At 37.2% G+C, this 14,352-nt stretch overlaps 1 protein-coding gene across 1 annotated transcript in view; it reads right to left on the minus strand.

Moving 5' to 3' along the window:
- Positions 1–3,136, minus strand: part of PDE4D (phosphodiesterase 4D) — a 943,818-nt gene extending 940,682 nt beyond the window's left edge. The window contains exon 1 of the mRNA XM_053701299.1: positions 2,113–3,136. Within this exon, the coding sequence (XP_053557274.1) occupies positions 2,113–2,159 (47 nt within the window). The 5' untranslated portion in view covers positions 2,160–3,136. The remainder of the gene's footprint in view (positions 1–2,112) is intronic.
- Positions 3,137–14,352: the final 11,216 nt, after the last annotated feature.

Raw genomic sequence — 14,352 nt, forward strand, 5'->3', positions numbered from 1 at the left:
GGTTTTCGCGTAGTCTGTAGAAAATATGTGTATGTTAGATAAGCAACAATAACCAGGGTGCATCTGAATTCTTTTTTTATTTAAAATCGGATTTTTTTAAATTTAAATCTGATTATTTTTTTACTTAAATAGGATTTTTTTTTACATTGAATACTTTTTGAGGAAAAATCTATTTAAAGATAGGTTCTATTTAAGATACATTATAAGCTAAAGGTTATTCATCCTGAAATATACATTTGTTTTTAATTATATAGCAAGATGTTGTATATTCATGGTACTAATGTTTATTTTTTTATTCCATGTATCCATTCACAATCTCACGCTCTCCCAGAGGTTTCTGTCAGATTATTGTGGGCAGTTATATATTATCACATATTATTTGTTTTGTAGTTCTCAAAACTGTGAATTGGTGTCTGTAGAAATAACTTGCCACTTCTTCACAGCAAAACTGTTATAAAAAAGGAATAGACTTTAAAAAGGGACATAATCATGAAAGAAACCTTTTGGGCAAACAATGTTCAGATTTACTTCTATGATCAAATTTGCTTCATTCTCTTCATATCCTTTGAAGAGCAGCAATGTTCTAATGGGGCCTAGCTGAACACATTGGGTGAAACAGTGACAAGCAACTAGCCCACAGTAGTACATTGCTTATGAGCCTACCTATGTATGCTTTTCAACAATGGATACCATGAGAATAAAGCAAATTAGACAAGAGAAATTGATTGCAAAAGTGTTAAAAAAAAAGCATGTTCTTTCTGAAGTTTAATTTTGACTTTACAGTCCCTTAAATGCCATTGCTCCCCTGCAAATCTATGTACCCAGAATCAACCCATACTAAGTTTCAAGAAGCTCATTGAATAGAAGATAGTTTGTAAAGGAATAGATCTGCACAAGGACCAAAGTGTGAGGAGGGAGGGGCAAGCATTAAAAATGAAATATGTTATTGATTTAGTTAAATCTAGATTCTTATTATTAAGTTAATGGTTATTTTTCTTTAGTTAAATAAAAACTATTTAAATTGTTATTATTTAGGTAACTATTATTTTTCTCCTTCCAATAAAGTACAGCTGAAAATTTGATCAAATATGAATGGAGATAGTTCACCTCCCAATAATTTAATTCATTCATTCATTCATTTCAATGATCTACCTATGCATATATAATGATATATAACCAAATTAGTAATGGTCTGATATAACTGGAAACATAATCTGAAAAGTTATTATTCTAAAAATGAAAACCATGCTTTAAATCGATTTAAAATCAGTCTTATTGACTAGTGATTTAAATTGTGATTTAAATCAAATCCACACTGGCAATAACACAATTTTATTTTTAGATTTTTTTTTAATAGAAACTCTGTTTTGTTAGGACCGTAGGCAGGTGTGTTGCATTATAGAGAACAAATACTATAGAGGTAATATTTATGTAACCAATGCTAACTATCTCATGCATCACATGATCTATGATTCTGTATTTATTACATTACGGTCTATGATTAAGGCTGTCAGGGCCGAAACGCGTAAGACGTGCCTGGCATGTCCACGCATACTTTTATCTTTTTATTCCATGTGAGCCTTGTTACATTTTAATATGTTTTGAAATAGAATCTTGTAATTTAGCAGCTCCGCTTCATCATTTCTGTATTTATTACTTTAGTAATTGGTAAAGACAAACACTTCAATAAGCATTCAGCTTCCCTACAAACTGATTACGCTTATACTATACAAGGCCTATGGTTATCTGCTGATAAAATCTATAAATTTCTAAGTATATGTAACTACACACAGATGCAAAAAACGTGAATTGTCTCTGATCACACACTGCAAATACATTTCACAACTTTTCAATACACTCGCACATTAAAACTGTGCCCCACGCATTTTACTAACATTAAAGATAAACTGTATTGTAGGGGGTTCAATTTCCTTTTTAACCCCTTGTTCGCCAGAGAGGTTAAATGCCTTCACTGACTATTAAACATGAGATAATAAAATATAGAAAGCATATAATAATCAATAAAATTGAAACAGGATTAATAAACGAAATAACAATAAAGGCTCACACTATGTGCCTTGATCATTTGTAAACTAGGTATTACAGTCTTACCATATCCACGAATGTCTCCTAAAAGGAAAATTATTGACGTGCATCATTTTTGCAGGACTCGCAACATTAACTTCCAAAATGTTCCTTTTCTTTTACAATTTCAGTCAATTTTAATCCAAATCTACTGGTAACAAAGCTGGAGTCATGGGTTATTATTGCCAGTAAAATTTTCCATGAGCACAGCAATGTCCAGTAGGAAAAAGGCAAATTATCACAGTGTTTTACAGGCATGTGTCTATCCATTTATGCAACAATGCTTAAATAACGGTTAACAAAATAATAGAGAAAAAAATAACATATGTGGAAAAATAAAGTTATCCAAATGGATCTGCTGTACTAAAGTCGCATATGGTGAAAAATCCCGTAGTGCAAATAACAGTTAGTCACATCAATATTTTGTGTTAAGAAATCTTCAGAGTTGTTCTCAGAAAAATGTACAAGTTGCAGCTGTGCCATATTTAACGTGTGCAAATAGGCAATTATACTATTGATAGCTGTTGCTTTTAAACCATGATCATCAAACGTAGCTGGTTTTTTTCCATTTTTGTTTTGATTTCAGCTGAGTGACTGACAATGCAACACGTTCCTTTGGCTGAAGAGTCCAGGTGCGCAAACCGAATTCCTAGGTGCTGTCATTCTGTTTATTCGTGACGCTTTAACCTCATAAAAGGCTGACTACACCCTTACAATAAAATGACTGAAGTATTGATCCAGTGTGCAGAATGGGCTAATTTATAGAGGCTTGAGCCAGGTGAGGGTCTTTTTGGTAAATATGCAAATGGATAAGAGGGAGGCACAGCTTGTATGATACCTACAGAAGTCATCCACGCAGCTCTGTCTTATTCCCTGTGCAGCAGCCCATTAAAGTCATTAGATATATGAAGTAGGTAACAGTCGTCCTGGTCTTCTCTAATAGGGCATTTATAATAAATAGAAATATCCAGGTTGTCCTTCAGAGTTGTGTATTTTCGTTTTGACTGTTGGTTCAGTGTGTGGCTCTATACTCTGCAGCAGGATGGGCTACAAGCTGCAGTCAAGCCTGCCTGACAGAGGATAAATTAGCATCAAGGGGGCCCTTTAGGGGGGTTCTTCCACTGCTCAACAAACGCTTCTGAGTTCAATGAAAATTCTTTTTTTTTTCTCTTGGAGATTATTTAAAAAAAAAAAAAAATCTAGAGCCTCATTAATAATATAAGATTTCTTCCCCAAACATTTTTTTTTCATTCAATTCTCAGATGGTAGAAAGTTATGCAGGGCTCAGGGTAGATATGTACTTCAGGCATCACAAAGGGTTAAACAGGGCTGAAGCAAATCCCTATGGTCTGTTTGCTCAGACTCCTATATATACAGGTATATATATATATATATATATATATATATATATATATATATATATATTGCATAATAATACATAATTCTGAATAAACACAGAGCCATCTGGAAAAATTGCGGGTACGATACATAACTAGCCATTACAAGTGGCCAGTTATTGCTACAGCCAGCTTGTGGTAGCAATTAGCGCTCAAAAATTTTTTAATGTGCTCCAACTGGCCCCTAAAAAAAGAATTGTAGTTAAAAAAAAATAAAAAAAATAATAATAATAATAATAAATATATTATATTTATATATAAATATCTATATCTATATATATCTATATATATTTATATATATATATATATATATATACATATATATACACTAGGCCATTTTTGGGGACTAAAGTTGGCGGCTAAAAAGTGCCTTTACATAGCGCGTAAGCAATACTTTGCGCTCAACTCTCAATAATCTAGCCCAGTATGTTTCATCATTCTTTTGCATAAAGAATACATTTCATCTTTAAATGTCATTTAAGGGTTACAGATTTTTAAGTTAAGTTTTATTTTAAGCAGGGCCTTCATTATCTCCTTAATTGCTTCTTGAAAGTGTTGTGTAATCTGCTGGGGCTGTATAAATACAATATAATTGTATTTGTTTCCCCTCAAACTATATATTAAAAATAATAAAAAAAAATTGATAAAGTGCTTTTAAATTAGCTTAATCTAGTTGTTCTCCTTTTTAATAAACTAACCAATATTATTTTGTCTGCAAAACTGTTGTAAAAAGCCTAATGTAAGCTTATTAAGAGAATAGAAACTCCCTAAGCGCCCCATGCAAATTATTATGGGATTTGTACTCATATAAAAAGCTACATTTTGATTAGAAGTCATTATAGAGGGCTAAAGAGGGACAGTTATAGTCTTAGGGCCCGATAATCGAAAGGTCTCTGGGTAGGTGAGAGTCTCACCAGTATTTTCCCCTTTTTAAAACTCATGACTGAAGCTCACATTTATTTTTAGTGCTGGTAAATCCTAGCTACCATTTACTATCACTTTATGGTAATTCTAGTACAGCCGTTTTGAATGAAGACTCAAACTATAGGAGCAATGGCTATTCACATTGGATGATTTAAATTAAAACAGAAAACATGAATAAAAAAAAATATAAAAATTCCATAACAGCTAAGTATTACTAGAAGGAGAAGCAGTGGTGAGGGACCATAAGAGAGGACCCTGGACTGAAATGAACAGGATTTTGGACTCCAAGTTTTATACTTCTGTGAGTCAATAGGCTGTTTTCAATTTTCTAGTGGGGGTCTTTGTTGTGTATTGTCTTGTGATGAGATATAGCAATTAGTGGATAATACTAGAAGGGGATTTTTTTGTGATTATGTCTGGTGGTTTATTGGTTAATAGCATTTAAGGTTTTTTACCAGTGTTTTTGTTTTGTTTGCATGAGGGGGTCTAGATATTAGGGGGTTTAACCCATTAACGCCCTTAGGACATTCTATGCCAGCCTATCCGCACTGGGCTTCAACTACCTTAGGACGGCAAAGAACGTCCTAGCCTTTTGGCTGTACTAAAGCCAAAGGCTCTTCCCGAATGTATATCAGAAGACAGGACTGTGCATTGGTCATATTTAGTAGCAGGCTGGACTGGATAGGACTTAGCAATCCTTATAGTCAGGAAAAGACTGGATCAGTAATTTGATATTTGGATACAGAATTTAGTAGTGTTCACAGGAACAGACTGGGTCAGTACCTTGAAATTTTCAGATAGGATACAACAATTATCACAGGAATAGTCTGAGTCAGTACCTTAAGAGTTTGAGAGAAGATAAAACATTTATCACAGTAACAGAATGGATCAGTACCTTAAAATGTTGAGATAAGATCCAGCAATGATCACAGGAACAGACTGGGTCAGTACCTTGATATACCTTGACATGAAACCCCAAAAACTTATTTTGTGATTCAGATACAGCACCCAATTTAAAGCAACTTTCCAATTTACTTATTTTTATCTAATTTGCTTTGTTTTCTTGGTTTGCTCTGTTGAAATGTATACCTAGGTAGGCATAGGAGTTGGGAGCTAGCTGCTGATTGGTGGCTGCACATATATGCCTCTTGTGATTGGCTTACTGACATGTTTATCTAGCTCCCAGTGGTACATTTCAAGAAAGGATATCAAGAGAATGAAGCAAAATTGATAACAGAAGTAAATTGGAAAATTGTTTATAAACGTATGCTCTATCTGAATCACACACAAAAAATGTAGGTTTCAGGTACCTTTAAGATACGATAACAAAAAATTAAAAAAAGATACAATACAACAATGTTCACAGGAACAGACTGGGTCAGTACCTTGAGATTTTTTTTATAAGATCCAGCAATGATCACAGGAACAGACTGGGCGAATAACCGGAGAATTAGGAACAGAACTTGACAATGCTCGTAATTAGTAAGAGACTGGGTACATACAGTAGTAGGCATGAGCAAAAATTTGTATTTGGCATTTGTTATATATAAACGAATTCTGAATATGGCCACAGGGCAACGCACAAATATCTGGCTTTGCACAGATATTTGTGTGTTGCACTTTTACACTAATACATCTGGCCATATTCAGTTTGTTTCTATAACAATTTCTGACTTTTGCTCATGTGTAGTACACACTACTTGGCAAACGCTCATATTCATGAACAGACAAGGTCAGCATCTTGAAATCAAGAGGCAAGAGATGGTCACAAGAACATGAGCCAACCATACTCAGGAAACAGGTTGTATAGGTAAGTTCCTTTGGGAAATGTCTTGCAATATACAAAGGGACAGCATGTGATGTTATGCTTTCCTATTTTTTGCTAAAGCAACTTTCACAAGAATTGGGTGTAAGAGATATTGAAGAATAGAGTAGTGTGGAAAAGCCTGTTACAGGGCTTCAGTGGGGCACACCGCCACACACAATGATGTCACCAGAGGAGGATAAATGGCTAAAACCACAGCGGTACATGCAAACATAAGCCAATCATCATGTTTTACTGTCACATTGGCTGCATATGATTTAACTCCATCTGTGCCTGTGAAAACCCAGGCAAAACTCATGCAAAATGCCTGAGAAAAGCTGGCTCCCAATATGTTTTTGCATTTATACCTAATCCAAATGTAGGAAACCCACTGGATCAGTTATACTGCATTCAAAGCTCTAGCAGTATAGCAAATTATTAAAGCAGGGATTCTGATGGATGGAAACACAATTAAAGAGAAATCCAATACTATCCTACATAAAATTGAAGTTTTTACACTGCAAATTCTAATGGCTCAGAATATGCCCCAATGTATGAAGTTAGCAATTAAGGATATAGGAGTAACATTTGCTTATAGGAGAGAAATACAGTAACGCTGCCATCTAGTCCTTAACACAGCCATTTATTCAGCATAAATAAAGGAGCACAAATACCAAAAAAGATTTTGGGCCTACTACTAGCCCTATATCATGTTATACTTAAGATGTACAAATCTCACCTTTAAACACCACAAAAAGGTAAAAAAATTAATTTATGCTTACCTGATACATTTATTTATTTCCATATATGGTGAGTCCACGGCTTGAGTAATTACTGTTGGGAATATCACTCCTGGCCAGCAGGAGGAGGGAAAGAGCACCACAGTTAAACTATTAAGTATCACTCCCTTACCCACAACCCCCAGTCATTCGACCGAAGGGAAATGGAGAAAAAGGAGTAACACAAGGTGTAGAGGTGCCTGAGGTTATAGTCAAAAGAACAACGGTCTTAAAATAAAGGGTGGGGCCGTAGACTCAACCTAATCCGGAAATAAATAAATGTATCAGGTAAGCATAAATTTTGTTTTTCTTTCCTAAGTTATGGTGAGTCCACGGCTTGAGTAATTACTGTTGGGAACCAATACTCAAGCTAGATGACACAGATAAATAGGGAGGGACAAGACAGGGAGTCCTAAACAGAAGGCACCATTGCTTGAAGAACCTTTCTCCCAAAAGAAGCCTCAGAGCCGAGGCAAAAGTATCAAATTTGGAAAATTTGGAAAAAGTATGTAGAGAAGACCAAGTTGCAGCCTTGTAAATTTGTTCCACAGAAGCTTCATTTTTGAAAGCCCAAGAAGTGGAAACAGCTCTTGTGGAATGAACAGTAATTCTCTCAGGAGGCTGCTGTCCAGAAGTCTCATAAGCCAAACGAATTATACTTCGTAACCAAAAACAAAAGAGTAGTAGCAGTAGCTTTCTGAACTTTACGTTTCTCAGAAAAACAGACAAAGAGGACTGGCGAAAATCCTTAGTCACCTGTAAGTAGAAATTAAGAGCAAGTACAACATCCAAATTGTGTATTAAACGTTCTTTGGAGGGGGAACAACAATTTCCTGATTGATATTTCTATTAGAAACAACTTTAGGAAGGAAACCTAACTTAGTACGAAGAACCGCCTTATCGGCATGAAAAAGATAAGGGGAATCTGTCAGGGTTTTTTCCTTGTTGTGTTTGTAATGTGCTGCTGGCAGCCATTTTACTCACCTCTCTTCCTGACTATGGTGCATTGTGGGGGATGCTGCTCACTTCTTGCACTTCCTTTTATGGCCAGACTGGTGTGCATCATCCATGTGAGACAGGATGCAGTCTCAGAATTGTGATGTCATCACTTATTATTTAAAGGGCCTCTGTTCACTATGCTTTTCCTTTGCGTTGTCTCAGAACTGTTTGTGAGAGTTCCTGTGTATTACCTGGCTGCCTGACGTCCTTCCTGGTTCCTGATCCCTGGCTTGTTCCTGACTCTGCAGTTTTCCTTTATCCTGATTCCGGTTCGTCTGACTATTTGCTTTGGCTCCTGACTCGACTCGTCTGACTACCAGCTCTGGTTTTGATTCCTGGCTTGTTATTTGACTTGTGGACTTTTTATTATTTTTTGCTATTAATAAAGTTGTGATTATTTTTGCACTTCTCGTCTCAGTCTGATTCCTGGCAACCTGACAGAATCACACTGCAGAGCTGAGAGTTCTGAGACTCTTTGAGCAGAAGATATAGCAACAAGAAACAAAACCTTCCAAGATAACAACTTAATGTCTATGGAATGCAACGGCTCAAACGGAGCCAGCTGTAAATTTTTAAGAACAAGGTTAAGGCTCCAAGGAGGAACAACATACTTAAAGACAGGCCTGATTTAGACCAAGGCCTGACAAAAAGATTGCACATCTGGCACATCCGCCAAACAATTATGTAGTAAAACTGATAAAGCAGAAATCTGACCCTTCAGGGTACTGACTGACTATCCCTACTCCAAGCCTTCCTGAAGAAAAGATAAAATTCTAGGAATTCTAATTCTACTCCAAGAGTAGCCCTTGGATTCACACCAATAAAGATATTTACACCATATCTTATGGTAAATCATTCTAGTAATAGGCTTGCAAGCCTGAATCCTGGTCTCAATGACCAACTCAGAAAAATCAAGCTTAGACAGAATTAGACATTCAATCTCCAAGCAGTCAGCTTCAGAGAAACGAGATTTGAATGAAGGAAGGGACCCTTAATCAGGAGGTCCTTCCTCAGAGGTAGTCTCCAAGGTGGGAGAGATGACATCTCCACTAGGTCTGCAAACCAGATCCTGTGAGGCGCGCAGGGGTTATTAGAATCATCAATGCCCTCTCCTGTTTGATACGAGCAATGACTCGTGGAAGGAAAGCAAATGGAGGAAACAGGTATACCAACCTGAAAACCTAAGGAACCGTCAGAGGATCTATCAGAAAGGCCTGCGGATCTCTTGAACCGTACCTTGGAAGCTTGGCGTTCTGACTAGACACCATCAGATATAACTCTGGCACCCCCCATTTGAGGACTAAGCTGCAAAACACCTCCGGATGGAGTTCCCACTCCCTGGGATGAAAAGCTGTCTGCTCAGAAAATCCGCTTCCCAGTTGTCTACTCCTGGAATGTGGATGGCAGATAGACAGCAATTGTGGGTCTCTGCCCACTGAAGAATCCGAGTAACCTCCTTCATGGCTAAGTAACTCAGAGTTCCTCCCTGGTGATTGATGTATGCCACAGAGGTTATGTTGTCTGACTGGAACCTGATAAACTGGGCTGAGGACAACTGAGGCCAAGCCAATAGAGCATTGTAAATTGCCCTCAACTCCAAGATGTTGATGGGAAGAGCAGACACCTCCCAAATCCAAAAGCTTTTAATGAGTTCCAGACTGCTCCCGAGCCAAGCATGCTGGCGTCCGTGGTCACAATCACCCAGGAAGGTCTACGAAAGCATGTGCCCTGAGATAGATGTTCCTGAGAAATCCAGCACGGGAGAAAATCCCTTGACGACTGATCTAACTCTATTCTCTGAGAAAGATCTGCATGGTAGCCATTCTATTGTCTGAGCATGCACAACCGGAGAGCTCTCAAATGGAATCGAGCAAAAGAAATGATGTCCATGGAAGCCACCATCAGACCGATTACCTCCATACATTGAGTCACTGAAGGATGAGCAGAAGCCTGAAGATAGAGGCAAGAGGAAATGATTTTGTTTTTCCTGACCTCTGTCAGAAAAATCTTCATCAATATAGAGAATCTAATATGGTCCCTAAGAACACTACTCTTGTAGAAGGGGAAAGGGAGCTTTTTCCAGATTCACATTCCAACTGTGGGAATAAAGAAAAGACAACTTGTTTAGACACTTCAAGTCTAGATGGGACGGAAAGTTCCCTCATTTTTGGGAACCACAAATAGGTTGGAGTAGAATGCGAGACCCTGTTCCTGCACTGGAATTGGAACTATCACTCCCAGGGAGGAAAGATGTTGTATACATTTCAAGAACGCCTCTCTCTTTATCTGGTTTGCAGATAATCTTGAGAGAAGGAGGAATCTGCCTCTGGGAGGAAAATTCCAATTTGTTACCCTGGGATACTATGTCCACAGTCCAGGGATCTGGAACATCTTGTAACCAGACTTGAGAGAACTGAGAAAGTCTGCCCCCGACCTGATCCGATCCCGGATCTGGGGTAAACCCTTCATGCTGATTTGGAATCAGCTGCAGGTTTATTTGATTGTTTCCCCTTGTTCCAAGACTGATTGGGTTTCCAAGAAGACTTGGATTGTTCCTGCTTGGAAGAAGAAGGGGAATGCTTTCCTCTGAAGTTACGAAAGGAACGAAAATTACTCTGACGTCCTTTAGGCCTATTCTTCTTACCTTGAGGTAGAAAACACCCTTTTCCACCCGTAAGATCAGAGATCATTTCTGCCAAACCGGGTCCAAACAAGGTTTTGCCCTTGTAAGGAATCGCCAGAAGCTTGACTTTAGAGGAAACGTCCGCAGACCAGGATTTCAACCATAACGCCCTGCGAGCTAAAACAGCGAAACTAGAAGTTTTAGCTCCTAGTCTAACAACCTGTAAAATGGCATCTGCAATAAACGAATTGGCCAACTTAAGAGCTTTAATCCTATCTTGAATTTCATCCAAGAAAGTAGGCGTCGAACCAATAAGATGCCGCACTAGTCATGGTGGCAATACACACCGCAGGTTGTCATTGGAGACCTTGATGAACATAAATCTTTTTCAAATAAGCCTCCAGCTTCTTGTCCATCGGATCCTAAAAAGAGCAGCTATCCTCTATAGGAATAGTGGTTCTCTTAGCCAGAGTGGAAATGGCCCCTTCAACTTTGGGTACAGTATACAGTATATACAAGATTTCCTCTTGTGTTTTAACTGTAATCTGGGAATGGCAGCTAATGCCGCAGATACCGCTGAAGATACCGGGGCAGCGATTTCTGCTTTTAAATAAACTCCACTAGGAGTTATAGAGGAACCGCAGGGCACTGAACATGATGCCATTGAGGCTTGGGACGTAGCAGGAGAAAGCTGAGGTATTATTTTAACAGCATCATCATGAGAGACATTAGGCTCAAAAGTTTTACCTTAATTTTGCAAGGTTTTCTTGACACATAAAGAACAAAATTGCATAGGAGCTGCAATTTGTACATCTAAACATAATAAGCATGAATTCATGAGAGCAGGCTCTTGCTCCATATGATACATGTTGTAAAACAGCAAATAAACTTGTACAGATAAGTTTAAAAGATTTTAATATTCAATTAAAATAAGCCAAGGAAAAAAATTCACTAAATTTATGTGAGAAAAGTTAAGAAAAACATTTAATAAACATAAAATAAACTTCTAAAATACTCCTCAGGCAACCCCACACCTCAATTACTGAGATGCCTTACCGCTACCAATTAAGACCGGATCACCCAGAAATTGAGAATAACAATTTTTTCCTCAGAAACGTTATGAAGTAAAGCCGGTCATGTGACTGCAACTGCCGAGCTAAAATTACTGCTGCGATACAGAGAGGCACTAAAAATAGCTTCCTGGTACACTGAGTACCAAGAAATAACGTTTTTTTCAAACCTGACAGTTTAAAATGTTGCATCGTTTTATTTTAAAGCAAAGGGGAAATGAATAAGCGGCTGAAATAGAAAATCCAGCCTTACTTTGTTTGAACTTGTATTGTTTTATCAGAAAATAAAGCCTAATAAAAACATTTTAACCTTTCTTTTTAAAAGAGTTTAAATGTTAGTCTTACACATGCTACAGTGCCTGCTTCATGCCACAGTGTAATCCATACAACAAGATTATCTATGTCCCAATAAAAAAGCAGAGTCTTTTAATTTGTTAAGTGCATGGTCTCCCCAACTGGAGGAAAAAGCACTTACCTGCTCCGCTGTCCGGAATGTAGACAGTTACAAGGTATGAGAAGACACAGTTAATCACAGAGACCTTTGAAAAAGAAAGAACAGAGTAGCCAACTATGGCTTTCTAAACTAGGGCAGCAATTGTTAGGAAAACTCAGTAAGTACCTTTTTACAAGTTCCTAACTGCTTTAAAGCCACCACTACCCGACTGCAAGGAATGACGTGGGATACGGCTATACCCCAAAACTTGCTTGTAGATTAAATCAATTTTTCTTCAGACACCTAAACTTCACCTCCTCCATGCACCGAAGGCAAAGAAAATGACTGGGGGTTGTGGGTAAGGGAGTGATACTTAGCAGTTTTACTGTGGTGCTCTTTGCCTTCTCCTGCTGGCCAGGAGTGAAATTCCCAACAGTAATTACTCAAGCCGTGGACTCACCATATCTTAGGAAAGAAATCCACTTTTACCAACCTTCTCACTATATTAATTACATTTAGTGGTTAAAAAAGGGGAATACCACAACTTTAGATAATCCATTCATATAGCCCCATAAATAAAGAAAATGGGGTCCAGATACTTACATACAAAGTAGAAGTATATTTATAAAGAAAATACATTTCCCATCTTCTGTACAAAAGCTGACTAATAACCAAAATAGATTCCATTAAAATTCCCAGTTAATTCATCTGGGGTAAACTGAATCTAGCCTTTATATCAATAAAGTTTCCTATCTCCTTAGAAGGACTTCCCTATTGCCTCGCCATCTGTGCCTAGCTATGTGATCTATTACCTGAAATCTCAACTGTGAAGTAGTATGACAAGCAGTTAAAAAGTGTCATACCACAGGTGCAGAGAGATCCTTAAGCTTAATATTGTGTTTGTGTTGAATAATTCTATCACTAATCCTCTGAGTGATCTCACCAACTTAGACCAATCCACAGGGACATTTAATTTGATATAGTCCATAAGAAGTATTACAAGCTTAAAAGTTTTTGTTTTTTTTTTGTTTTTTTTTGATAATGGAAGTATATTTTATTTACTTTTTTTTTTTTTTTAATTTTCAAAATGTTTATTGAACAAAATAGTTATATAACAGAAGACGAAAAATGAAAATATGGACTTGCAAGTCCACGTACATAAATACATGGTAAATATAGTTTTTAAAACAATATTTTATCCTCTTATATTAAAAGACTGGTCAAAGTATAAATACCCCATAATGTAAAATAATGGTCACTCTTGGACTGTTTTACACATAAAAGGATTGGGTATGGGTGTGTGAGGGGAAAAGGATAGAGGGGTCACTTTTGGGCCCATCATAGGAATTTGAAAAATATAACTATAAGGGAACCATCATTGCCGATAATTTGAGCTAGACAGGTTAATTAGAATATAAGTGCTGATAACTCTATGGGGAACAAAGAAATGTAGAAAGGGGAGAGCCCAATAATAGGTAGTTTCAGCTACATCTCCCAATCGGACAAACTATTATTATTGTAGTGACACTAAAATACATAATATCCCTTAGTTTGCAGGTAAATAATCTATGTTAGGAAACACTGAAGGATAAAAAAACTCCAACCAACAGACACTCCAATAAGCAAGTTATTACTAAGTACTGTGGAGCGCCGTCCCGGCCACAGACAGCACCCCATCAAAATAGGGTAAATTGGAGTTCTCCTTTAAGAGTCTCTACCTACCATGTGAGGTAATTGAACCCCTAATATTACACCAGAAATTGTGGAATATATACAGTAATTCCAGGGATCAGCTGGAACTGCTATGCACGCCCTCACATCATAGAAATATAACAAGTGCTATGCCATATAATGAAATAAACTACTAATTCAGATTAGGGAATAGAAGTTAAGGGAAAATGTGCAACATAGAATTGTATTAAGGTAGAATTCACAGGGGGTCTGTAGTAAAGCCGCCAAAGTTTAGGATGATATGAGATTGCAGCACAAATTTACTGCCAAGTAGAGGCTAACATCCGGGTACTTAAATATAAATGATCTTGCTTATAGTGTATATAGGTATGAAGTAGTTAGTAAAGACTTAGAATGCCGATAACACTATAAACATATTTCAACAGACTTAAACATCAACAATATATCTAGAGATTCTAAGATGAGAAGGGAGCCATGGAGGTACCTAGAAAAAGACAAATCACTATTCATAACACATAAACCGATACAGGTTTGACTTAAGTACAA

This window comes from Bombina bombina, chromosome 2, assembly GCF_027579735.1.
Source record: "Bombina bombina isolate aBomBom1 chromosome 2, aBomBom1.pri, whole genome shotgun sequence".
In the NCBI taxonomy this organism is placed as follows: Eukaryota; Metazoa; Chordata; class Amphibia; order Anura; family Bombinatoridae; genus Bombina; species Bombina bombina.